The sequence below is a fragment of the Podarcis muralis genome, chromosome 5 (genome assembly GCF_964188315.1).
Source record: "Podarcis muralis chromosome 5, rPodMur119.hap1.1, whole genome shotgun sequence".
In the NCBI taxonomy this organism is placed as follows: Eukaryota; Metazoa; Chordata; class Lepidosauria; order Squamata; family Lacertidae; genus Podarcis; species Podarcis muralis.
Genome location: NC_135659.1, coordinates 67,575,169 through 67,601,016, shown reverse-complemented (window position 1 = coordinate 67,601,016; position 25,848 = coordinate 67,575,169). Strand labels below are relative to the sequence as shown.

The window sequence follows — 25,848 nt, the reverse complement described above, 5'->3', positions numbered from 1 at the left end:
CACATGACCCGGAAGCTGTACACCGGCTCCCTTGGCCAATAAAGCGAGATGAGTGCCGCAACCCCAGAGTCGGCCACGACTGGACCTAATGGTCAGGGGTCCCTTTACTTATGTATGTATTGCATTTTTTATTTTATTTTTTTACCCCTCTCATTCGTCAAGAAGACTCCCAGAGTGCCTTACAAGATCACTAGTAAGTCACTCTCTGATCTCAGGCTTACAATCAAGCTAAAATGGATGGGGGAGGAGGATTTCTTAATAATGACGATAATACTTCCATTTCAATATGGAAACCTTAGATAATTTGTTTGCTCTAAGTCTGCCATAAGGACTCCTACTTGGGGAAAGTGAAATAGATAGCTTTCCTCAACATGTAGAGTATCGGGCAGGACGCTGGGTCTTCTACATCGGGTTGCCTCCTTCTTTATAAGGATGTTTGAAAGCAGCCATAAGTTTGAAAAGACAAGTTAAGTGCCAGATAATTTAATATCATCTTGTTATAAATGAGCGTTCTTCCGAGGCAGGCACTTTTTCTGTTAGCTCCCGATCTTCTCATGTTTTATGAGGAGTGCCAGATGGAAATCAGGAGTTCATGCATAAGAGGACCCCTAAATCCTGTCCAGACTGCTGCCAATGCTGGTACATAAATGGGCAGCAGGGGCTGAGATCCATCTCATAACATCACCGCGGTTCGCTGAGGCCTCAATGGATCATTTCTGAAGGTTTTTCATTAAAGGTATAATGTGCAAGCTAGCACCTTTCGACATGCTATGTAATTCTATGGCATAAATAGAAAAGGCTTAGCAAAATGTTTCATGCAACGCAGCAACTTCTTTTGGAGTGATGTATTCTGAGCGAGTGCTCAGAACGTCTACTTTCCATTTTCTGCAATGGAAACAATCTGTACCTTGTTCCTCATTCTGAAACTGCAGATTATTTGGATACTCACTTATCTATGACCCCCCCCCCCCCACCACACTAGTTAGGGCCAAAATGCCTATTACATGCCAGGAACAAATTAAATGATACAATGAACATCTGTGAGCAAATAAGCAGTTTATTGTCTTTTGACAAACAGCAATTTTAGAGCTTGATGTGGACTAGGACTGCAGTGCTGGGGTGGGAGATTAATCCTTTAAACCCCCCCCCCCCGATTTCCTAGTACAGTAAACGCCCTCCCATTTGCTTTGTGTTCCATGAAAGAAAACTTACATGCACAACTATGTACATTACACATATATTTCCTATAATGGAGCAAATAGCAATTTAAAGAGGAGAGGTGATTTTCACTGAGAAAACAGGGGGGGGGGGCGGTTACCCAACTCCCAACACCATAGTTCTGATCCAAATCTTCTCCCAGGAAGCTCTATCTACCAAACTTTATAAAGGCTGGAGATCCAATGGACAACTAGAGCAGTGTTTCCCAACCTTGTGCCTCCAGCTGTTTTTGGACTACAATTCCCATCATCCCTTGCCACTGGTCTTGCTAGTCAGGGATGATGGGAGTTGTAGTTCAAAAACAGCTGGAGGCACAAGGTTGGGAAACACTGAACTAGAGTAATCTGCATTCCAAAGGGTGGTGACTAATCTAGGAGAAAAAGAAGTCGAAACAAGGAAAGGAAGAGGCATTTAAGGAAATGTTACATAATGTCTGCAAGCAAGTTAACATGTTAATATAAGCACAAGTGGGTATCTCTTTGTGTCAAATCCTCATAGACCTAGAGAATCCCTATCTCACATATTTTGTAGGGGCCCTCAGATCAGTTGCACTTCAGGTTTAATTGACCAAAGAGACAAGAGGCACATTAAATCATTTGTTATGAATTGCTTGTAGTTTGATGCTATAGAACATTGGCCAAGACCATGAATTCGGCAACATCAAGAATGTATAGCTAGATAGAATGACTGCAGCTAGAATGGGTAATGTGATCAAATTACTATTAATTATTCAAATAGCATCATCAATGTCTATGTCATTTTATGAGATTGCATTAAAACAGAAGATCCCCGCTGAAAACATGTGATGCAGCGCAAAAGCTAAACAAATGAAAGGGACTGGTAGTAAAGAGGGAGCATGAATGTGATCAAGTGCAATTACTGTGTGTACAAATTTAAACCTCACAGAATTGCAGCCTGCAGTCGTCTAAAATTATAGTGTGCTGCCAGGAGAGAATGGGGGCCATGAACATCAGTACGTCTAGGGGACAAGAAGGGTGTTTGGTGAGATGCATCAAGGTGACTCAGGATTCAGGGCCACATGCTGCAGGAAAAGGCAAACAAGCCTCTAGAGCAGGGGTTGTGAGGATTTTGCACACTCAGAGGCTGATGTGACCCCTCCATGGATGATCCAGCTCTGTAATAAAGTCAACACCATCTAGCTTTAAAGCAGGGGCACTTGGATGGGGTGAAGCATTGATTGGTTGCTGAAAAAGTAACATGCTTGAGAGGCGCAGAAAGAGTGGTGCAATTTTCATGATGGGGTCCTCTGGGCAGACCGGCACATGGTTTGTTTGGGGGTTTGGCGGCTATGAAACAGTGTCCATCTGTGCAAGTGCTAGCCTTTCTCCCTTACAAGATGGTGGATGGGGACAATTGTGGAAGGTGCACCAGCATATGAGTCCAGGGGCTACCATCGGTGTTCATGTGGAAGAAGGCTCATAGACCTACCTGCTTTTGCCCTAGTTCCTAATCTGAGAGCTGATCTGTAACATGAGTGCCCCCTCTGCAGACACAGTTCTACGATATCATGGCAGATTCCCATATGTTGCAAGGCAGATAATCTGTTCCACATTAGATTGCACATAAGGGAGTGCTAACTAGCACTGACCTGTGTTAGTAATCATCTCTTGCACAACAAATGCCATTAAGATGGCCATTTTTCGCTTTCAGTTAACTTGCCAATTTGATGCAGTGCTGTCTGGCTTTGCTCCTGGCCTATTGAGTTTTGTGTAAATGATGAAAAGAGAACTCCTGTCAGGAATCCAGCCCATAGGGATGCGCCTTGGGAAGACACAGTCAGTAAACCCTACATGTTCCCTTATAGGCTGAAATAGTTGCTCAGCCCCAGGTGCTGATGTCTGCATCAGCAGCAAATGCCTAGCATTGTTTACCCCTTCAGACTTCTGGGGTTGTTTTTGTGTGTCACTATTTACATGACTAATTGTAATAAGAATATAGATGCTTTCTGGGGACACACATTGAGGGGATGGGGAGAGGGAAAACTCCTTGGTTGACACTAATATTAATGTGCATATGTATAGTTTTTTCCTCTGGCATTAGATCTCAGAGCCATAGACTTCTGGCAGAGGAAAACATTTCCCCCTTCCCAGTAACTTTTTTGCAGAGCAGAATACAGGGAGTATCAGGCTGCTCTTTCAAGTCATCCAAGTTCTACTGAAGCTGTATTTGATAACTGAGAACATTGGGAACCCTTCCAGGGCTTAGCTCTCCATGCAGCAGAAAGTGGTGCCTGTGCTATGCCGAGAATGCAATTAGCCAAGTCTCTTGGGGAACCTCCACTGTTTATCTTATGCAGTCTTATTCATTATTAAGTGAGGCAACAAAAAGACATCCTCTCATTGAGGTGGCCCCAGGCTGTGGTGCAGATGAAGGGGTTTGTATTCAAATAGGGGCATTTATATGGTTCTAACGGAAGAAAGCAACAGCTGGTGCAAGTCTTCAGCCACAAAAGTACCCATCAACTTCCATCTTCTGATTTCTAGCTAGTCACGGAAATACTTAGAAAACAGCTGGCACCCTGGGTGTTTAACTGAACAATGGGAAGACATGTTCTTCTCCAGTATTTGAACTAAAAGGACTGGTGCAAAGCGTAATCTGACATTTCTCTATCTAGCTTCTGCTAATGGTAAATTGTTCATAAGACTGGATTATGCCAAGACTGTGCTCTGAGCCAGAACTGAAAAACAAGCCCTCTCCAAGCTGGCTTGTAACACATGGATTGTGTTACTGATCCTGCCAGATCTCAGCTCAAAACCAAGCAATCCAACCAGATCTATTGTCACTTCTTTACGGTAATGAAGAAATTTGGCTTTTATGTTCATTAAGATGACAATTTAAGTTCATGTCATGTCTTCTGTTGCTTTCTTCAATACTCAGTGCTAATATTTTAATTATAGCTAGTTTCTAAATGAAACCTGTGATCAAATGGAGCAGCCCTGGTAGGGAATACTTGCATTGAAACGAAAAGCATATTTCAAGGGTTATTTTCATAACAGCTCTAATGAAGAACAGATGTGAGCTGCCTAGAGAGTCTGATACAGGCTCAGCTATCTAATAAGGATAGATTTGGAGTGGTTCCTTTTTAAATTGCTGTTCTGAGGAGGATGGAGCACTTTTCAGTGCACAAGGAAGCTGTTTAAAAGAATAAGACTCAGGCACCTTGCAAACAGATGTAAGATCATCCATATTTATAGTTCGAGACATAAGTAAATTAAGGGAAAATATCTTCCTCATACAGCAGATCATTATAGTCCTAAAAGTGCTTCTTTACTACCATTACCATATGGCTATGTGTGAACAGATAGCTCAGAGTCCTTCGGGAGAATCTGCCTAGAGTCATAGATTGATTAACCCTGGGTGTAGAGGGTTTGTAAGGGTCGCACTGTGCATTGGCTTCTAGTTAATGAATCAATTTCTAAAATGGGTATCTTACCCTTCATTGGGTAATCAGCCTCCCCCAGGGTGGTTTATAAATATCCCCAAACAAATAAAACATTGGTGTGGTAAGATTCATGCTGGTTGACTGAGTCTCCTGCAGAAGGAAGGTTGGTAATTAATTAAAAGCCACATTTACCAGGAACCAAGCATCAGGAGTAAGTCAGAAAATAGCTGTGGTATTGCACTCAGCTGACAAGAGAAGGTTGTGATTTTTTGACAGTTATGGTTAGAATACCTTCCGAAATAAAGAAAGAAGATGGAGAATTCTGAGCAAATGGCTCAGGACCTTTTCCCCTGGTGTGGTAGTTTTATCTATTTGCAGAGAGCTTTTGTTTAAAAAAGAAAACTCCATGGGGGAATATTCCTCCATGTCTTGTTTTAAAGAAGTGGTGTTCCCCACCTGCCGTCTGAATTTACCTATGGATGGAGCGGGAATTCAGTTCCATCCACAATTCCATTTGTGCTTCATTCTGTGGCATGTGTGGTCCAGACCTCAGAACTGGCCCAAGATATTTCCGCTCATCCAGTGGAAATGGAAATGGCCTCCTGAGAGGAAAAGTATCATAACTTAAATAACTGACATTTGCCTATCCTTAATGATACCAAAAAAATTCCGTTTGAAACAACTGCTTTGCATTGTCCAGTAGTGGGATTGGCCTGGAGAACTGGCTTTTGCCAGCTATTATGGCTGTATTTCCCTGTATTATTGCCCCAATCCATTTTCTTGATGTTGCTGCACGCCAGGTAACTTCAGATTGCATAGGAACTTAGGAAGCATATGCACAGAGGAAACTGACCTACACTTTGGATTTAACACTGTCTTGAAAGCTGTGCACTGGGGCTTCATACCAGAGCATCATCATCACTACTTTTTAGAAAATGGAAAACACTATTTGATGTCAAAGTGCTAATCTTTCAGTGACAACCTTCCCCTCATTATTTCTTTTCCAACAGGTACTTCAGCAATAAAAAAAAAAATTAAAAAATTCCACATGGAGGCATCTTGCTCCCAGGATCTATTTGACATGTTGATTTTGTTGTTTCCCAGTTCAGAATTCTACCACTAAAATTTTCATCCTGCCCTTCCTTATAGGATCAAGGTAGATTACAAGAGACAGCTAAGAAATAGAGACCTAAACTCTACTTACCCCCTCTGTTTCCGTTATGTTAGCGTAAGCACAATGGCTGTGTATTTTCCAAAGATTGCCTAACAGTGTTATACTCTTTGTACCTGACAGAGCTGTACAGAACTGTATTAATATTTGCTTTTGCAATATTACAAGGCTTCCCTGTTTCAGAGCAGTACAAAGGCATCTGCTTACGGGCTGTGTCAAGTGACATGTTTTCTAGGATTAAGAAGTTTCAGGTGCTATTTTTAATCAGCTATGGCCAAGTGAATGCTATGATTCCTCAGAAGCTGAAGACTGTAGTGGTGGCTACTGAAATCAGCTGTCTAGGAATCTTGGTATTTTTCTCTAATGTCAGGTGGCAGACAAGTGGGCATGGATGGCTAAAAATGGCTGCAATGATCTAATTGGTCTGGTCTAACTTGCCTCATGTGTCAGATGTTTCCTTCCCCTGATATGGACCCAACTGGGGGGGGGGGCATAATCCTTGACATGACCCTGAAATTTATACCCAATGCCTGAGCCGAAGTTTCACCTGTATCTGTAATCAATAAAGCTATGGCCATTTTTAATCCAGATGGTTGTTTGCCGGAATCCATCTTACCACCCCTTATTTAACCACAGCCTGGGGGAGGGCAGCACTGTGACTGGGACCACAATAAGTAGAGTTGGGATCTGTTCCTTTCTCGGCCACCCAACCAAACAACTAACCAACTACTTCTGCCAACAAACTCCCAATACAGTCAGCAGCGGACATGAATCCTTTCCAGGGCACCAGCTCACATCATCAAACCCTGACTGGGAATGAATAGTCAATATGTCTGTGGGGAAGCATCCTTTCCCAATAGGGTGCCCCACTGGCACCAGACATTTTGAAAACCTAATCATTAGTGCTGTCTGTCCTGTAGTCAGATCTCTTAACATTTTAAGAATTGCCAGAAGTTGTTGATCAGAGGAGAAATGATGTTGGTGTGTGATTTGAGTGGCCATTTCAGTTGAGCCTCCCAAAATAATAATGCTTATATCAAACTTGACTTAGCCTGGAGAAGAGGAGGTTAAGGGGTGATATGATAGCCATGTTCAAATATATAAAAGGATGTCATATAGAGGAGGGAGAAAGGTTGTTTTCTGCTGCTCCAGAGAAGCGGACACGGAGCAATGGATCCAAACTACAAGAAAGAAGATTTCACCTAAACATTAGGAAGAACTTCCTGACAGTAAGAGCTGTTCGACAGTGGAATTTGCTGCCAAGGAGTGTGGTGGAGTCTCCTTCTTTGGAGGTCTTTAAGCAGAGGCTTGACAACCATATGTCAGGAGTGCTCTGATGGTGTTTCCTGCTTGGCAGGGGGTTGGACTCGATGGCCCTTGTGGTCTATTCCAACTCTATGATTCTATGATTCTATGAAACAAGACCATCACAAGAACTGTAATGAAATAGTTTTAGGAAATCACAACATTCCAACAGAAACAGAAGGGTTTGGGGTGTGTGGATAGTTAAGAATGTCTACTCTGGAAAAGTGTTTCGCTGAGGAATCTTGTTACACTTTCTTTTCATGAGCAGAGCATATGAAAGGGAACAGATGCTATTTCAGAATGTATCTGTCCTTGTTCTTTCAGGTGTCTCACAGACTTTTCTTTTCTTTTCTCCCTTACCTCCATCCTTTCCTGCTTTCCCACCCATTCTTCCACATCTCTTCTCCGATCCTTTCTGCCCCTGTTTGTCACTGTTGTCTTTTCCCAACCTCTAGAGCTCTCCATCAGCCTCCTTGCAGTGATAGTTATTGTATGTGGACTGGCCCTGGTGGCAGTTTTTCTCTTTCTCTTTTGGAAACTGTGCTGGGTGCCCTGGAGGAACAAGGCCATTTCGACTAACACCCCCGCCTCCCAGAACTCAGCGGAACACGACAAAGAGAACATGGCTGACAAGCTAAAGGACACAGGGACTCTGGGCTTCTTGGAGGCAGCTGTGAAAATCAGTCACACGTCACCGGATATTCCCGCAGAAGTCCAGATGTCCATGAAGGATCACCTTATGAGACGCACACGGATGCAGAGGCAGACAACAGAGCCTGCATCGTCCACCAGGTGAGTGCAGAGCATCCCTTGAATTGCCATCTGTTGGATCAGACAATATGGGTCATTTTACAGAGGTGCTGAAGATGGGAAAACTCTCCATGAGGAGAAGGGAGTGCTGATGAAGGTCCCCACCATGCCATGACCAGTTTTCTCCTGCTATTACTTGTCCATTCAAATCAGTTCCCACAACTTCAAACCAGAGGCGTATCCCCTGCAATGAAGTGAAGAGCTTCCTCATTGCTCGCTGTATATGCTCAAAAGAAAGTTTATGTTTTTGGTTTATTTGTTAAGTTCTCTCTCTCCCCCACAATCCTTTTTTGTTTCCATCAAGGAGTGTATATTGATCAAGGTGTTCTAGAGTAATTAGATTTGTTTGAGTAATTGTCATGTCATGGCTTAGAGGACACAATGGTGTGCAAACTGGAGACAAACTTTATTGTCTCTTGAACAAGAACAGAAGGGCAACAAAAATCTGGGGCACCACCCAGATACAACCCAGAGGCAGAATACCTCTGAATACCACTTGCAGAGAGTTATGAACGATAGAGTGCTATTGCACTCATATCTTTCTTCCCGTAAGTAACATCTCTGCCTATCTCTGAATTTCTTCCTTTTTGTTGCCATTTGCAAAATTGGCACACTTGAGGAGAAGCAGAAATATTTTGGGAGGTGGGGCAACATTGCTTCAGGCCCTTGGACTGGGGACTAGATTTGAAGATGGATTCGAAATGCAGTCAGAATCCTCCTCATGACCAGGAACCCTATTACATGGAGTTAAACTTGATTACATGAAGATTTGTTGGGCAGGGCTTGCATGTGCACCCTGACCCATCCTCTCTTCAAGCCCACCCACATCTGAAGATGGCTCTCGTTTATGTTTGATGCAATGGGCCACCACTCCTCAAGACGTCGGCAGCAATTCCCTTCTTTCTAAATATGTTCTTGACACTTGTACATCATTGAGCAATTGCACTAAAGGGATATTACGCTAAACCTTTGGCTGGCATACACCTCCTGGAGCTGCAGGATACTCCCCCGACTACATGCTGGTCTCTGCCGAAGGTTGAGTTGAAAGTGAACCAGCTGACATATTTCCCCAGTCTCCCTGTGGGCCCTTGATCTTAGCCAAAAGATTCAAACCCTGTTACGGTGACTTGACCTCATTGTGTCAAGCTGTCAATATGCTTGTGGCCACTTTAATTTTGTTAGGACTCAGGGAGGCAGGGAGACATATCAGTGACATGGCGCACTGTCAGATAGAATTACAGCCTTTCCCTCTCTTTCTTGCTTATGTGGCTCAAAGCAGGAATAATTAGATAAACGGAATTGACATATCACTCACTGCACTGGCTTCGAGGGAGCTGCATCTCAGTGTTCAAGATCAGCCGCTGCCTCAGGGCCACTGTAGCCTCAGATGGAAGGCTGACCGTGCATGAGGATCCATGACAAAGGAAGGCAGGGTCTGCAAGGATCTGGAGGTGGAAGACAGCCTGGTAACCCATGGGCCACTGACCTGAATGTCTTCTAATACAGGCAGTCTTTTCAGCTAGGATGTGGGTGACTTTATCCATGTTTTACCATGCATCATGGTTGATCAGAACAAGGTCTATCATGCCGTAGAGGGCAGGAGTTGCTCAATTTTGCTCAGTTCCTTTGCTTTCAGGCACAGGAACATAAGAGCCTTCTAGATTCAGAGCAAGAGTCTGTCTAGTCCTATAGTAGCGTGAGGGTGCATTTTATTTACTTATTTATAACATTTATACACCCCTGGATTGCCAAAACCTTCAGAGTGGGTTACAAAAGATAAAGCAGTAAAATCAAGAAAATTCACAACTATACAAAAGTGCAGGAACTCATTGTGACAGGCCCCATTGCTAAAGGAGTAAAAAATGCAAGTAGCTCTTTGGATCCACTGAAACACACACACACACACACACACACAGCAGCAGCAGCAGCAGCACATAGCATATTGTCCAGTTTATTAGGACCAGCATGTTACAAATACTTAACATATGTTCCAAATGCCTGAATATCTAACTGTGGGGACCCTGCTACCCACCATCCCCAAATGCACCGTTCCAAAGTTATATCTTTGGCATAATAGGATATGGATATACGTATCTGGGAGTAAGCTCCATTGAACTTAGTGGTGCTTGTGACTGTATAGATTTTTAAACACACTGAGCTTTCACATGATTTTCAGTGAGCTGAAATGCAACATTTAAGCTTTTAATTAGTTCAAGCAATCTTGCGAAGAAGTGTTACCATTAAACTGCTGGCATGAAGTAGGAATGCCTTCAAAAAAAGGGAAAGAAGTACCCATCCTCTGCTTATTTTTCTCATTCTTTGACTGGGATAGCTCAGCATGAAACTCTTAATCTCAGGATCATGAGTTCGAGACCCACGTTGAGCAAAAGATCCTTGCATTTCAGGGGGTTGGACTAGATGATCCTCGTGGTCCCTTCCAACTCTACAGTTCTATGATTCTGTTTCTAATGTGTCACAAACAAATTTAGTTTCTCCTGATCATACCATCTCAGATGATACCATTCCTCCTGCTTTATAAAAGGTCCCAGAACTGTGCTCCCCTGCCTTCTTCTTCCGCAAGACCACTGCTAGTTCAGCATTTAGCTTCTGGGAAGCCTATAAGGAAGTGTGAAGGCAACAGTCCTTTTCTTCTGCCAGCCCTCTAACAAATGGGCTTTGGAGATACATTGCCTCTGAATACAAAAGTTCTATTTTGCCATCATGATAGAACAACCTGATCTCATGGTAGTAAATGGCATAATTAATTAATTATGTATTGTATGAAACAAATGTTTCATTTGTCTGTTCTGAAACTACGGCCAACCAATGTTACTGGATAATGCCCAGTTTATAACATTATGAGAGAAAGAGAAAAATCAGTCCATTTACTCTTTCCTGGCCATTCGTAATTTTTAAATGTCTCTCTTGTTCCCCTCCCCTTAAAAATATTTATTCTGAAGAAGAAAGCCACAAACTCGTCTGCCAAATCCAAAATCCACATTAGGCAATATCAGTATTAGTCCAGCTAAAATGTTACAAATACCTGAATCACTACAGCAAGGCCCCAGAGGATATAGATGCATCTCTCAGGAGATGGGTCTTCCCAAGTAACTGTGTTCTAAATGCCTTGGTATGATGCCCTCCTGCCAGAAGACCTTTCCTTGCTGTCATAAGAACTGGAGATCTCTACAGTGTCTTCTGCCTTTCTCAGCCTCTCCAGGTCAACCACCTTAGTCTCAAGAGAACATGTTTGCTTCCTGGGTGCTCATTGCACTTAAACTAATTGTGCGCCTTAGCTGTGTTAATGAGTGTTTTAATGAAGTGTTTCCCCACTGAATATGAACCATTAACTACACAATGACAAATGGGTAGCCATTTTCACTCACTGCAATGGAGTTCTGATAGTAAGAATATATGCAATGTAAATTGAGTACCTTGCATGTCCTCTAGCCTGCTGAGTACAGTGGTATTATAGTGGCTAGAGTGTGTGAGGACTGACTTTTGGGGAACCCCAGCTCAAATCCTTGCTCAGCTTTAAAGCTCACCAGATGTCCTTGGTCAAGCTGCTGCCTCTCAGCTGAGTCATGACAAGGCTATTTTACCCCTGGACTCTACATCCATCTCCTTCTTCTCTTCTTCCTTCTGTGTTGAGTGTTAGATCGTAAGCTCCTTGAGGCAGGGAGCTTTCCTCTTGCACTGATGGTGAGATAGCGGTAGGACAGCAATGATCATGATGATGCTCTGATCTCCTTGGGCCAAGAGAGAGATAAATGCAACAACAAACGAATTGCAACCTGCTACAAAAGTATCTGGTACAACTTGCCAAAGAAAGCAGGGTGGCTTTAATGAAGATGGGCATTACTCCCAGCCCAAGTAGCAATGAGAAAGATATGGTCCGGTGGTCACTGAGCTCAGGCTGGCCCATGCCCTGTTCTCAGTTACTGCTCATGCATAGCCATGATGGCTGCAAATCATGTCTAAAACTGTCCTGTCATAAAAGTTGTGAGAGAGACTGAGCAATCGAGTTGATGTTTTGTGCCATTGGCAGATGTATGCCTGCCACTCTTTGTTTCAAATCTCCGTAGTCATTCATATCCATTAAGCTCACTCACAGAAGACATTATGAAGGAGGGAAAGAAGATAAGTGTAATTTGGGCAAACTCAATTAGAAAAGTTCAGCTGGAACGTATGAATTATAGAAAAGAAGTCCTGCTGTTACGAGAACTATGCAGAGGTGTGATCAAAATACACCCTCCCTCAGTCAGGTAGCTATATCTTGGGAAAGATGGTGCACTAGCAAAATAAGTATGTGGTTGGCTTTGTGTCATTGCCTTTTCTTTTCTTTCTTCTCTCTGATACGGGGGATATAAAAGCACTCCCCTTCCCGCAGCTGAGAAGGGTTCTTGGTCTAGGGATGGGAGAGAATTTTTGCTCCATTCACATTTAAAGGCGTACCTATCTAATTTGGACTTTTCAAAACAACGTGTGAACTAAAAGCACAGCCACCCTTCAAAATTGGCACTTCTCTAAATTTTGCAATGCAGTTCTCCAGCCAAGGAATGTGTACCAAAAAAATGGATGTGTCGTGGTAAACTGTGCATAAAAATGCATATATTAGTGGAAACAACATACAAAACTGCATTATATTTAGGGGAATTGCTTTGCAAAAATGTGTTCAGTTGTTGTTGTTGAAAATTGAAGTGGAAATATGAAGAACTGCACTTGAAATTGGAAAAATGAGGGAAACTGAAATTGAGTTGAGTCTTAGACAGTGTGTGCCAACCTTATGTGCCCCCCTCTCTTCTTGTCTTTCTATTTTCCTTTCCTTTCCCTTTTCTACTTATTTCAATGTAAACGTATCAGCAACAGGAAAAAACAACCCAGTAGATAGGAAGCTTTCAGCAATAGCAGGGATTCTTTGGTAACCGTTTCTAAGGGCTCATAGCACAAAAAAATGTAGCTTACAACAGGCCCCCAAACTCCTATTGACCCATAGTCCTTAAACACAGTATTTCCCCAAGGCAGTAATGCTTTATGGTTTTGGAATATGTGGCAATCCCAGCTGGCAGCATATAACTCTGGATCACTGGTCAGCAGTTCCTTTCTCCTCTCCTGTAAGTCATAAACAGCAAGCCGTGGGGCTTATTAAACAGACCTCAGAACTCTCAGGGGTGCTGCTATTCCTTCCGGCTAGTATAACCAGCCCCTTGTAGCTGTGTTTCCTATTCCCACAAACTATAATTACATTCTTTTATGTTGTCCCCAAGGCCAAAGATACCACTTGTTCCAAATATTTTGCTTCTGAACGACGACTTGCTCCTTGCATTCTGTTTGGTATGGATCTTAATTCCTAGAACTGGAAGACCATAAAGTTGTTCTTTTCAAAGTCTCCCACAGATCAGCATGAGATGCGCTTCTTTATTTTCCATTGCATGATAGCTATCAAGAAACCAGTTTCCCTTGCGCTTACACAGTTTATGACAAAGCCTTCAGAAGTTCTACAAGGGTCAGGACTATAGTCGTAGAGTAATTATATAATTGTTGAGTTGGAAGAGACCACAAGGGTCATCTACTCCAAGCCCCTGCAATGCTGGAATCTTTAGCCCAATGTGGGGACTCTGAAGTTAGGAGTCTCGTGTTTCACTCGCTTAGCCAGGGGTGCCTACTGCCTGTAACATCCCTGTTGTGAAAACTTCCTACTCCCTCTCAACTGGCTTCTTTAAAAAATACTGTGTGAGAATTGTGAGACTCTTTTCCCCCTCAGGGAGCTACAATTCCCAGTCACACCCTCTTCCCAGGGAACTCTGGGAATTATAGCTTTACAAGGGGAATGGGGGTCTCCTAATAACTCTTGGCACCCTTAACAAACTACAGTTCCCAGGATTCTTTGCATGAAATCATGGCCATGACTGTTTAAAGTGGTATGGTGGAACTTTATAGTGTAGTTGGGCCCAGGAGAGTACTATATTTCCTACGTTCTCCCTGCCCTTCCCCATTCTGCATCCTATCTCTTAAGTGGGGCCAGATACCCAGGACAATCTTCTCCCAGCATACAACACACTAGCCTTTTCTTATCTCTTGCAGGCACATTTCCTTCAAGAGGCACCTGCCCAGGCAGATGCATGTTTCCAGTGTGGACTATGGTACAGAACTACCACTTGCGGCAGAGCAGCCAACTTGCATCGGCCGGATCAAGCCAGAGCTGTACAAGCAGAAATCCGTGGACTCTGAGGACCCTAAAAAAGAGGCAGAAAAAAACTGTGGGAAAATAAATTTCGCTTTGAAATATGACTATGAGAACGAGACCCTGATTGTGCGGATTCTCAAGGCCTTTGACTTGCCTGCCAAGGACCTCTGTGGCAGTTCCGACCCCTACGTCAAGATCTACCTCTTGCCTGACAGGAAGTGCAAGTTCCAAACCCGTGTGCACAGGAAAACGCTCAACCCCACCTTTGACGAGAGCTTTCAGTTTCCTGTGCCCTATGAGGAGCTGACCAATAGGAAGCTTCATCTTAGCGTCTTTGACTTTGACAGGTTTTCTCGGCATGACATGATTGGTGAGGTGATCTTGGAGAACCTCTTTGAGGCTTCGGATCTTTCTCGGGAGACCTCCATCTGGAAGGATATTCAGTATGCCACAACGGTGAGTAGGCGGCTTTTGCCATTAGTGTGGAGAGAATAGCACACAAACGCTTGGTTGAGTTTGCCGTAGCTCCGCAGGCCAAGCTGCACTTTAAAATGAGAGCTTTGGCACAGAAAGACCATCAAGTGTTCTTCTTTTGAAGGTGTGGATGATACAGTGTCATTTTCGGGTATTAAATGGTCCTTGGGTCCTCATGGGTCCCTTCTTCTCCTGGCTTCTCCTTCCTTCTGCCCCTTCACTTACCCTGTTCTTTGGAATGCTGCTCCTCACTCTGTTCATTGTGCATGCATACACAGAGAAGAAGTCAAGCAGGAAGGGAAGGAGCAGAAGAGCCAGGAGGACCTAGAAGTGGACAATGAGTTTCATGCAGCAAAGTCCTGGTTACTTAAGACAGCCATCAATAGCTGCCAACAGTTTAAGCAGAGCTAACATCCATTCAAACATCCAGTCATTCATCTTGGTTATGGGTGATTACATTAAAAATAGTAATATTGTGAAGGTACCACAGTTCACACCAACAGAGATTCATTTTGCAAAATCTTGGTCTGATTTACATGACAATACTCCCACTTCCTTTACAGGTCTTTCTAGGTCAATGTTGATAATCCTGGGTGAGATGTACTTACACCCAGGTTTTGTCAAATTGTGGCAAGGAAGCAAGATGATGGCATAGGGCTGGGCCAAGACATTTTGCTACTCAAGGCAAAGGAAAATATGGTGCTCCCCTCCCCCCACAATGCCACATACAGATGCTGGTAGATTACTTTCACACTGGTGGTGGCACAGCTTTCCCCACCACACCTGAGGGCAATAGGCTGTGTTAGAGAGTGTGGGGCAGGTTGTGTAGCACACACTGCTCTGTCCTCCAGATATCTTGCTACCCCTCCTCAGCATCTCTTGCTGGAGATAGCTCCATCTCATGCAATCTAATGGTAGGGCTGGTCATATCAGGGTAGATTTATGTCTGTTTCAGGGAATCAAAACATGAGAACTTCCTTGTTGTTCAAAAACTAGGTAAGGTCAAGGGCAGGCCTCTCCATGAGCCACAGTTTGGAAGTAGTGCACTGGTTCCTGGTTGTAGGCTCTGTTCTGTGCTTTAAATTCTGACGGCTTTGGCGGTAAAAGGTGGGGGACTGCTCACTATACATCACCATTGCAATTTGCATAGTCTATAAATTGTTTTTAAGTGTCTTTCTTTGTCCTTGGGATATTGCACTTTAATTATACGGGAGGGGCTAGAAATACAGGGAAAGTTGTACGTGGGAGAGAATATTGCCGCAAGGACTGGGGTCCAGCCTCAGACTTTCACTGACTTGCATTTTAAGCCAAACTGCCAACTCATATTCAGTATTACAACCCGTGAAATCTAGACATTTGCTTTATTTTAAAAAATGCTGAAGCTGCCAAGCTATATTATTACATGCCATATTTTGAGCTTTTCATTACTATTTGAATTCTCAGTTGTTAATAAGGGTTAGTGAGTGGCAATTGAAGCAGACAAATCTTAACAGAAAATGTTCCTCCCATACATTTGAAGTCTGATTTGCTGAATCAGTTATTCAAGTTTCTTTGTCTCTCCTTTTAAGCATCTCCCCCCCCACCCCCACATAACAGTGCATTACTCTATATCCACATTGGACCAGATAGGGTCCAAAATTAATGATCTCCATCAGACCATGGATGCATGATTCCCATTTTAACGCCATACCAGATCAGAGCTCCTTGTTGAGAAGGAGTCTATACCCATATGCCCCCATGTCTCTCTGCCACTTGAATAAGATGGAAGAAAAGATAACCAGAACAGATGGTAGTTTCTAGGTATTTGAGGACAGTACTGAGCATATCCATGATTACACCTGAGGACTGATTTTGTTATTATAGAGGGGAGTCTCTGGCCCGGGGGGCAAATGTGGCCACTGTTTGGTCCGAAGGACTCTCCCAATGCCACATCCCATTTCCTAAGGCTCTGCTCCATGTTTTCCTTGAGTGCTTTTTTCCTGGCTGGAATGTGTCCCTGAACTGTGATAATTCCTCTTGTTTGCCTGGATACAGCACAGGCAGAGGAGCACAGGTGGGAATAGAAACCTCTGGCACTTGTGTGACTGAAATTCAGCCTACTGTACAAAAGGTAAGAGGCACATATGTTCCTCTGCCTACTTTTGCCTCTGGTCCCGCCCACCCCTGGAATGATTGCCCTGGAAGGTTGCTAGAGAGATACTTTGATCCCCCTACCACTGTGATAGAGGTAGGTCATTCAACACCTCAACAGGGAGGGTGAAAGTCTGTGTCCTTGTAAAATGGGATGAAAAATGATGACAACTACTTGGGTACTGTGGTGGGATGATGAGCTGCTTGTGCGTAAAATGCAAGTCCCTCAGAGTTTGATCAGGTTTTCAAACCTCTGCCTGTGACGGAGCCCCTCCGGCATGGCTGCGTCAATCGCTAGTAGAATCCGAAAGTGGTTGCTTTCGGAAACGTTTCCAACATAAAAGCTCTTTCACGGAAACACGTCTTCTGGACTCTCTGCGTGACAGTTTCCGGCGAGGCGTGGGTGTCCCTATAGGAGGTCCTGAGACCTCTCCACTGTTTTCGCTGGAAACGTCTCTGAGCCACCCCTCCGACTCACTTTCCCTGGAAGTTCCTGCTCGCCCCCTACTGGTTCCCTCTTCAGCTGCTCCGTCTCTTTCAACCTGAGGGAGCCTTTGCACCTCCTGTCCTTCCGATGGCAGTTCCCTGACATCCACCTCCCCTCCAGGGCCCCCTTCACCCCCTCCCGTCTCCTCCCCTCCGGGCTGGGAGGAAGTAAAACCCCTGAAAGAACCTTCCTCATCGTCCGAAGTTTCGAACACTTCCCTCCACCTGCTACTGTCCCTCGTCTCTCGATACTCCTCGTCTTCGGAGTCTATTCCCTCTTCCAACTCCGACTCCGTGAATCCTTCCATTTCCTGTTCCTCGTCGGTGGTGCCGAAGTACTCCCTCCTAAACCTTTCTACCGGCTGTGGTTTCCTAGGGAATCTTTGGTGGAACGTTTCTGTTAAAACCTCGTCATTGACCTCCCCTGCAGTCACCCAGGTGTTTTCTGACTCCGGTTCCCCTTCCCACGCCACCAAATACTCTACCTGATTTCCCTTCCACCTGGAATCGAGGATTTCCGCTACATGGTTGCTGCGTTCCCTCTCTTCCAAGGCTGGTCCCCTGACGTGCTCCCCTTCACGTCCCCCCCTGTATGGTGACAGTAACGACCTGTGGAACACTGGGTGCAATTTCATGTGGTTGGGTAACCGGAGTTTGAAAGCCACCGGGTTGACCTGCTGAATGACCTCAAAGGGTCCCAATCTTCTGGGCCTCAATTTCTTACAACCCCCTTTGAACGGCAACCCTTGGGTTGACAGCCACACTTGATCCCCCACCCTTATGGTTTCACCTTCCCTTCTGTTCTTGTCTGCCTGCTTCTTATATTGTGCCTTGGCCCTTTCTAAGTTGAGCTGGAGCTGATGATGGATCGCTTCCATCTCTTCTACAAAATGTTCAGCCGCTGGAACGCTCCATCTCTCCCCTCCCTCCCCTGGAAATGCCCTGGGGTGACACCCGTAATTAGCCAAAAAGGGGCTCATCCCTGTGGACACATTCTCCGCATTATTGTAGGCAAATTCTGCCAGCGCCAACTTTTCGACCCAATCGTTCTCTCTGTCATTGACATAACACCTCAGATATTGTTGAAGAATGCCATTTGCTCTTTCCGCCTGCCCGTTGGTTTCAGGGTGCCGGGCCGTTGAAAAATTGACTTCCACGTGCAGCAAGCTCATGAGCTTCCTCCAGAACCTGGAAGTAAATTGTTTGCCGCGGTCCGAGATCACCCTCAAGGGAGCCCCGTGCAACCTAAAGATGTGTTCTACAAACAACTTCGCTGTTTCTTCCGCTGTGACTGCATGTGAGCATGCTACAAAGTGGCACATCTTTGTTAACAGGTCTACTACTACCATGATGGCTGTTTTCCCCTTGGACTTCGGCAGATCCGTCATAAAATCTATTGATACCGCTTCCCAAGGCCGTTCTGGTGTGGGTAATGGTTCTAATAACCCTGCCGGCGCCCGTCTTTCCCCTTTGGCTCGCTGACATTGGTCACACCCTCTTACATACTCCCTTACATCTTCCCTCACCTTGGGCCACCAGAATTCCCTGGTAACCAACCACATGGTCTTGTGTTGCCCAAAATGTCCCGCCGTGGGGCTATCGTGCAACTGCTTGAGTACTCTCCCCCTCAATTCACCTTCGGGTATATACAGTGCCCCTTTGTAATACAATGCCCCATTTCTTTCCTCAAAACCTTCGGGGCTCTCGCCCTCCCCCCTGAGTCCTCTGAGCTTATCCTGGGCATATTCATCATTTTCCGTTTCCTCGACCAGTTCTCGTTGCCCCACCAGCGCCGCCCCACACACCCAGCGGTCCTCAGGGATGACATGTCTCTCTTCAATCGCCCCCTCCCCCTCCCAATACTCTGGTTTGCGTGAGAGAGCGTCCGCCCTGACGTTTTCTGGACCTGGCACATAACAAATTTCAAAGTTGAATTTAGAGAATTCCTGTGCCCATCTCACTTGTCGTTGGTTGAGCACTCGAGCTGTTCTCCAATACTCTAAATTCTTGTGGTCGGTGCACACTTGCACCTTGTGTTGTGCCCCAATTAATAAATGTCTCCACCTCCGGAACGCTTCGTGAATGGCAAGTAGTTCCCTGTCATACACCGTGTAGTTCCTCTCGGATTTATTCAGCTTCCGCGAGAAGAAGGCACACGGTCTCCACTCTGACATACTCCTCCCCGGTTGAAGAAGTACCGCCCCTACCGCCCGGTCGGACGCATCGGTTTCCACTCTCATGGGTTTTCGTAAATCCACATGCAGAAGTTGTTCTTCCGAGGCGAAAGCCCTTTTCAGTTCTTCAAATGCTCGCTCCGCCTCCGCCGTCCAAACAAATTTCTTCTTGCTGCTGAGGCAGTCGGTGATGGGCGCCGTCAAGTGGGCAAAGTTCTTGATGAACTTCCGATAAAAGTTCCCAAACCCCAAGAATCTTTGCACATCCTTCTTGGTCTTCGGTGTCTTCCATTCCAGTACCGCTTGGACCTTGCCTGGATCCATGGCCAATCCCTTGTCTGACAAGCGGTACCCCAGGAATTCCACCTCCTTGGTATGAAACTGGCACTTCTCCAGTTTCACCCACAGCTGGTTGGCTTGCAGCCTGCCCAACACTTCTCGAACGTCCCTCACATGCTGCTCCTCATCCTCCGAATACACCAACACGTCGTCTAAAAAGGCCACACAGTTCTTGTAGAGCAAAGGCCCCAGAACGTGGTTAATAAACGCTTGAAAGCACGCGGAGCCTCCTTGTAGACCGAAGGGCATAACGAGGTATTCAAAGGCTCCCAAAGGGGTGAACATGGTGGTCTTCCATTCATCTCCCTTCCTTATGCGTATCAGATTGTACGCCCCCCGCAGGTCCAGCTTTGTAAAAATCTTTCCCTTCCTTACCCTGGTCAAAATGTCATCAATTCGGGGCATAGGGAAAGCCAGGGGTTCCGACACTGCGTTCAAGGCCCTGAAGTCACACACAAGTCTCGGCTTATCTGTGTTTTTTTTGTCCACAAAAAACACTGGGCTGCCCCCCACCGCTCGGGACTCTCTGATGAAACCTCGCTTCAGGTTTTTGTCAATGAACTCCCTCAGCTCCTGCATCTCCCTGTCGGACATGGCGTACAGCTTGCCCACTGGGAGTTGGGCCCCAGGGAGTAGGTTGATTTGACAGTCAAAGGGTCTATGCGGCGGCAGTTTGTCTGCTTCCCTTTCGCTGAATACGTTGCTCAGATCTGCGTATTGCGGGGGCACCTTCCCTCTGCCCATTACTTCCATCCCGGCTAGGGTGACTCTGTCTCCGCCCTGAACCTTCCCCTGCTTGCAATGTTCTAGGCAATGCGCTGACCCAAAGGAGACCACCCTCTGATGCCAGCCCACTAGCGGATCGTGTAGCGCCAGCCAGCTCATCCCCAAAATGATGGGAGCTCCTCCCAAGGTGGCCACATTAAACGCTATCCGTTCGGTGTGCCTTGCCACCCTCATTATCATCGGGACAGTCTGTTGGCTAACTTCTCCTCCCAACAGCTCTCTGCCATCAATCGTGGTCACCTGCAAGGGATTACTTAAAGGGATGGTCTGTATCTGGTGCTCAGCTGCAAACTCCTTACTCATAAAATTACAGGAGCTGCCTGAATCCAAAAGCGCCTTGACCTGTAGGGGGTGTCCATTTGGCAGCTCTAGTGACACTTCTATCACTAAAGCAGGTCTGGGTGGTTCTGGCGTGGGCACTTTCACTGCTCTTTGGCCTGGCTGCTGTGCCCCGACGGTGGCAGCCAGGCGTTGGCTTTTACTTGCTCCTTGTTTTCCTCCTCCCTTTCCCCCACAGCTCCTGCCATCCCTTGCCATTCCTTTCTTTGTGGGCAGACTCTGGCAAAGTGCCCTGGCTGTTGGCAGAGATAACATTTCTTGGCGCTCTTTCCCTCCTTCTTCCGCCCTTCACTGGGATTTGAAACTGCGCGCGCCCGCGCTGTTCCAACTTCCATCGGCTCTGCCGGCGGGAAAGGTGGCTCTGGAATGTCCGGAATGCGCAGTTCCCTCCAACGTTCTCCTTTCCCTTCCCGCCTTTCCAAAGCTCTCGCTTCCTGGCGCGCTCCTATGGCCAGCGCGGATTTGGTCAGCTGATCCATAGACTCCGCCCTTGGCCCCCGGGAAAGTTCATCTTTAACGGCCGAAGAAAGCCCCTCTTCAAAAAGCATTTGGATGGGTTCCGCCGATAGGTCCCACCCCAATTTATGAATCAGCATAGTAAACTCAGTCCAGTACTCACGGACAGATCGGCTCCCCTGTTTGCAAGCCATTAACTGCCTTCGTACCACCCCCTGCTCAATGTCACTGGAAAACATCAGGTCCATGGCACGAAAAAACTTCCTCGTGTCCTTTAGTATCTCATTATTCACTGCCATCAGGGGTCGAACCCAATCCTTCGCCCCCCCTTCGAGATGGCCAATTACAAAAGCCACTCGCGATTCCTCGTCGGGGAAGTCATCATACTGCAGGTTGAGAGCGTATTGCATCTCAGTTCTAAAGGCATGATAGTTTCTGGGATCTCCCCCGAATTTCTGCACCAATCCTGGCACCTTTCTGGCTATCGAGGTGGTTTTCTCCTTTCCCTTTTCTGCATCCTGAGCCCTCCTCTCCTCAAGCCTCGCCGTTTGCATGGCCAGCTGGATCTCCAACGCCCTGTACCTTTCTTCCAGGCTTGGACCTCCTCCAGCTGCTCCTGCTCCTCCGGTTCCGGCTGGGTCGCTCATGATGCCGCTGCTTGCACAAGCTGGCTTTCAGGGACTTTCGGATTGCTGTGGTGGGATGATGAGCTGCTTGTGCGTAAAATGCAAGTCCCTCAGAGTTTGATCAGGTTTTCAAACCTCTGCCTGTGACGGAGCCCCTCCGGCATGGCTGCGTCAATCGCTAGTAGAATCCGAAAGTGGTTGCTTTCGGAAACGTTTCCAACATAAAAGCTCTTTCACGGAAACACGTCTTCTGGACTCTCTGCGTGACAGTTTCCGGCGAGGCGTGGGTGTCCCTATAGGAGGTCCTGAGACCTCTCCACTGTTTTCGCTGGAAACGTCTCTGAGCCACCCCTCCGACTCACTTTCCCTGGAAGTTCCTGCTCGCCCCCTACTGGTTCCCTCTTCAGCTGCTCCGTCTCTTTCAACCTGAGGGAGCCTTTGCACCTCCTGTCCTTCCGATGGCAGTTCCCTGACAGGTACAGCCAGCTTGCTGAAGCCAGGAAGTTGGAGGTGGTGCCAAAACATTGTCCTTTCATTGTTCCAACTCTTGCAGATTTAATATTTAGATAAGGCAACTTAGTCTTGAGCACCCAGACAAAGGTGATAGGATAGAGCTTTTAGGGACTTAATCTGCGTGAAAATACCTTTGGCAAGCCAAGAGCTCCTGCCGATTACCAAGAGGGACTTGGCAAAGTTTTTCCTCCTGGCAACTTGTTTTGAAAACCAGAAGCGTGAACAAAAAAAGGTCTTGTAGTTCTGTGCAGGTTTCAGTAACCTCCCAAAATGGTGTCCCAGGTTGGAGGAGCAGGGGAGGCCAACAACAGCAAAAGGAAAATACTGAGGACGACAATGATGGCAAGTCCCAGCCCCCTGGCAGTTCCAGCTGCTGGTGCAGGTCTTATTGCACTTATTTTGAAGGAGCAGCTACTGACCGTTAAAATTAAAGTCAAATCAAAGGATGTGTCCAGGGTCATCTCTAGTTTAGCTCTCGTATTGGCCAGCAATAGCTTTGCATCGATAGAAGGTAGCTGATTTAGAGACCTATATGGACTGGCTGAGTTGAAAGGTTTGTGTGAGGAACTCTAGCGCATTGGCTCAGACTAGCATGGCTACTGTGCTCTGGTCTTGGGACAATCAAATGTTCTCCTGTTCCTTTCATGTTTCCTACCTTTCTATTACTCCAAGGAATTACTCTCTGCTCCAAAATTATGTTCTTACTGTGAAATAGATTGCTTTCCAGACCTTAATACAGCTGTTTGATTTCCCCATGCCCTCACCTAGATTTTTCTATCTAATCTGTCCAAGATACTGTCCTAGAAGGAAGTTGATCAGCTTGCTTTATATAGCCCAATTTTGAGAATCATCTCTATAGATTTTCCTTTTTTTCCTTTTTAATAGATCTTTCCAATCAAATCTTCTTCAGAAGACTTTGAACAAATTTGCTTTAAATGAGAAGTTACAGAATCCGACAAATTGATTTTTCCTCTCAGAAGTGCCGAACCTGGGGAATGGAGCATGGGACTGGAGCTTTAAGGCTGCATGCTGCCTGGGGAAAGTTTTAATATTTTGGGCAGAAGGAAATGATGATGGTGCAGTGGGGTATATGGCCTGGTACTGAGCATGTAATTAGTCCCAGAAGTGCCATTGCCTGAAGGCCTTTCTTGCATCCTTGCCCTCTAAGCCCTCGGTGCTGTACTTACCCCAGAAGCAGCACTGTTGTTGCTATGCTTCAGGAGCGCAGTCTCATTATTCCCATGCAAAGCTCCCCATTTATCATTCTAATAGCGTAACTGTCTCACAGGTTTGCAAACACTTCTGCAATGTTGTTGTGATTGCCAACAGCCCAGGAAAACAGTAAGATCCTTAGCAGATGCTGCTAATTTGTTTCAAGCAGTAGCCCTCCTAATCGGCGTCATAAATATGCATTAAGGCTTAGCCAGACCTCACCCAAGGATGCTAATGCTTGGCCCTAATGAAGTTCTTAATCACGCCTCCGCGGAATGCTGCAGACAAGAAAGTCAAACCTAGTTTTTCTTCCAAAATCTACATTAGGGCAATGCCTTGATTAGACCAGCCAAAATGTCCCCAAATAGGGTGTGAGCATTTGAGTCCTCCAGGACTTTTCATTGGACTAGCTGAGGTGGTAAACAAAATCGAGCCGGGGGGGGGGGGGAGTTGGAGCCATGGAGTCTGCCCATACTCAGGATAAGGAATGTAGGAAGAATTAGCAGGCACTGAAATATGGGTCTGTTAGGTTTCGGGTGGCATTTGGTATGGCAGGGAAGGTACTGTCACATGTAACACAGACTCAAAGTGATGAGAGACTACAGTGGTTCCAAATGCTTTTCCTAGGGTATGGTTTCCTTGAAATGAAAGTCAACGGAGACTGTGGGGTCTTTAACATATAAGGTTTTATTTACACATATACACAACCTGAGCAAAAGATGGAGGGGTTCACAGCATTAACGCTCCACAGGTCTTGCTTCCTCTTGAGGCTTTCAAGGAAGCCCCCAAACCACAGCTCTTGGCACCAGCACAGAGCAAGACATGCCTCTGTGTCACCAGCTTCCAGCATCAACCAAAACTCTCACACACAAAAGAGAGAGTTGGGGTCAATTTCCAAGAGGGACCACCAATTGTGATGTGTCTGCTCAACCTCTCTCCTCCTCTGAGAAACAGGTTTGGGGGGGGGGGGTTGCATTGTTTCAAAAGCCTTCAAAACCTGTTTGAGCTAAGGTGAAAGAGGAACCAAAGAATTACGTATATACACCATGGGAAATCAAATGTCTCTCAAGCAGCTTTCAGTTCTCTTAGAAGCTATTGACTATTAGGCAATTTCTTCATGCTTGGCATGGGGCTCCCCATAGGCTGTTTCAACTCCTTGATTACTGTAGTGTGTATGCAGATTAAAGTGTGCTCACATCATCTTTATGTATATGGATTACGTAATGACATGGGCTGCTGGGTTAATTGGAAAAACAGGAAAACTGAAACGCTTCTGTAAAAAGAAAGAACTAGCCGCTTGTGGTACTTGTGGCCTTGAATAAGGATCCTCCAAGTGAAACCATAGCACAACACAACACAGGGAATCTCTGTCATTCTCTGGAAGTTTTAGAGATATTTTTTTTAAGTATTCCACATAGTTTTATCTGCTTCAGATATGTACAGTGAAGTGACTGGTGCTTTTACACAGTACAAAACCTCACCTCTCAATTGGCTGCATGGAGTTATGTTGCACAAAAGCTGCCGGCATCCATCTGTCTTGGGAAACAATGGAGGAGTGCGCCTTTGTGGGTGAAGTCAAACTGTTGGAAGGTTGCAGAGCCTGCTGTGGAGACTGATGTAGGAGAGATATGTTTCGTTGCAGCTGGGGCAGACGACGGCATGCAGTTGTTCTGCTGCAGATGCGCCATGGTGTTTCTTCTCTCTGTGCTCCTTCCAGCGGCATTCCTTCTCTGGTCACTGCTATGGATGCATGACCTGACTGTCCCCAGGCACTGCAGTCATCTGCAAGGAATTCCCACATGGCAGGATTGATGTTGGCAGCCTTCATGTTGCGTTTGCAGACATCTTTGTAACACAGAGTTGGTCTGCCAACTGGCCTGGTGCTGGAAGAGCACGTCCTTGGGAATCCTGCCATCTTCCATTCTGTGGACATGGCCAAGCCAGTGTAGACGTCACTGAGACAGGAGTGCAAACATGCTGGAACTTTTGGCATGGGAGAACACATCTTTGTTTGGAATTCTGTCCTACCATGTGATACTCAGAATCCTCATCATGTGGAAGGCATTGAGGTGTCACTCCTGATGGTTGTGAAGTTGCCCACAACTCACTTCCATAAAGCAGCATGCTCAACACACAAGCCTGGTAGACCTTCATCTTGGTATTGGACGTTAGCATCACACTCTTCCAAATACTCTACCACTGAACTGCAGTTCTTTCTA

At 45.8% G+C, this 25,848-nt stretch overlaps 1 protein-coding gene across 1 annotated transcript in view; it reads left to right on the top strand.

The window, feature by feature from the left end:
• SYT6 (synaptotagmin 6) overlaps nt 1-25,848 on the top strand; it is a 147,751-nt gene that overhangs the window by 61,518 nt on the left and 60,385 nt on the right. Inside the window, exons 2-3 of the mRNA XM_028734546.2 lie at nt 7,553-7,889; nt 13,992-14,550. Of these exons, the coding sequence (XP_028590379.1) occupies nt 7,553-7,889; nt 13,992-14,550 (896 nt within the window). The remainder of the gene's footprint in view (nt 1-7,552; nt 7,890-13,991; nt 14,551-25,848) is intronic.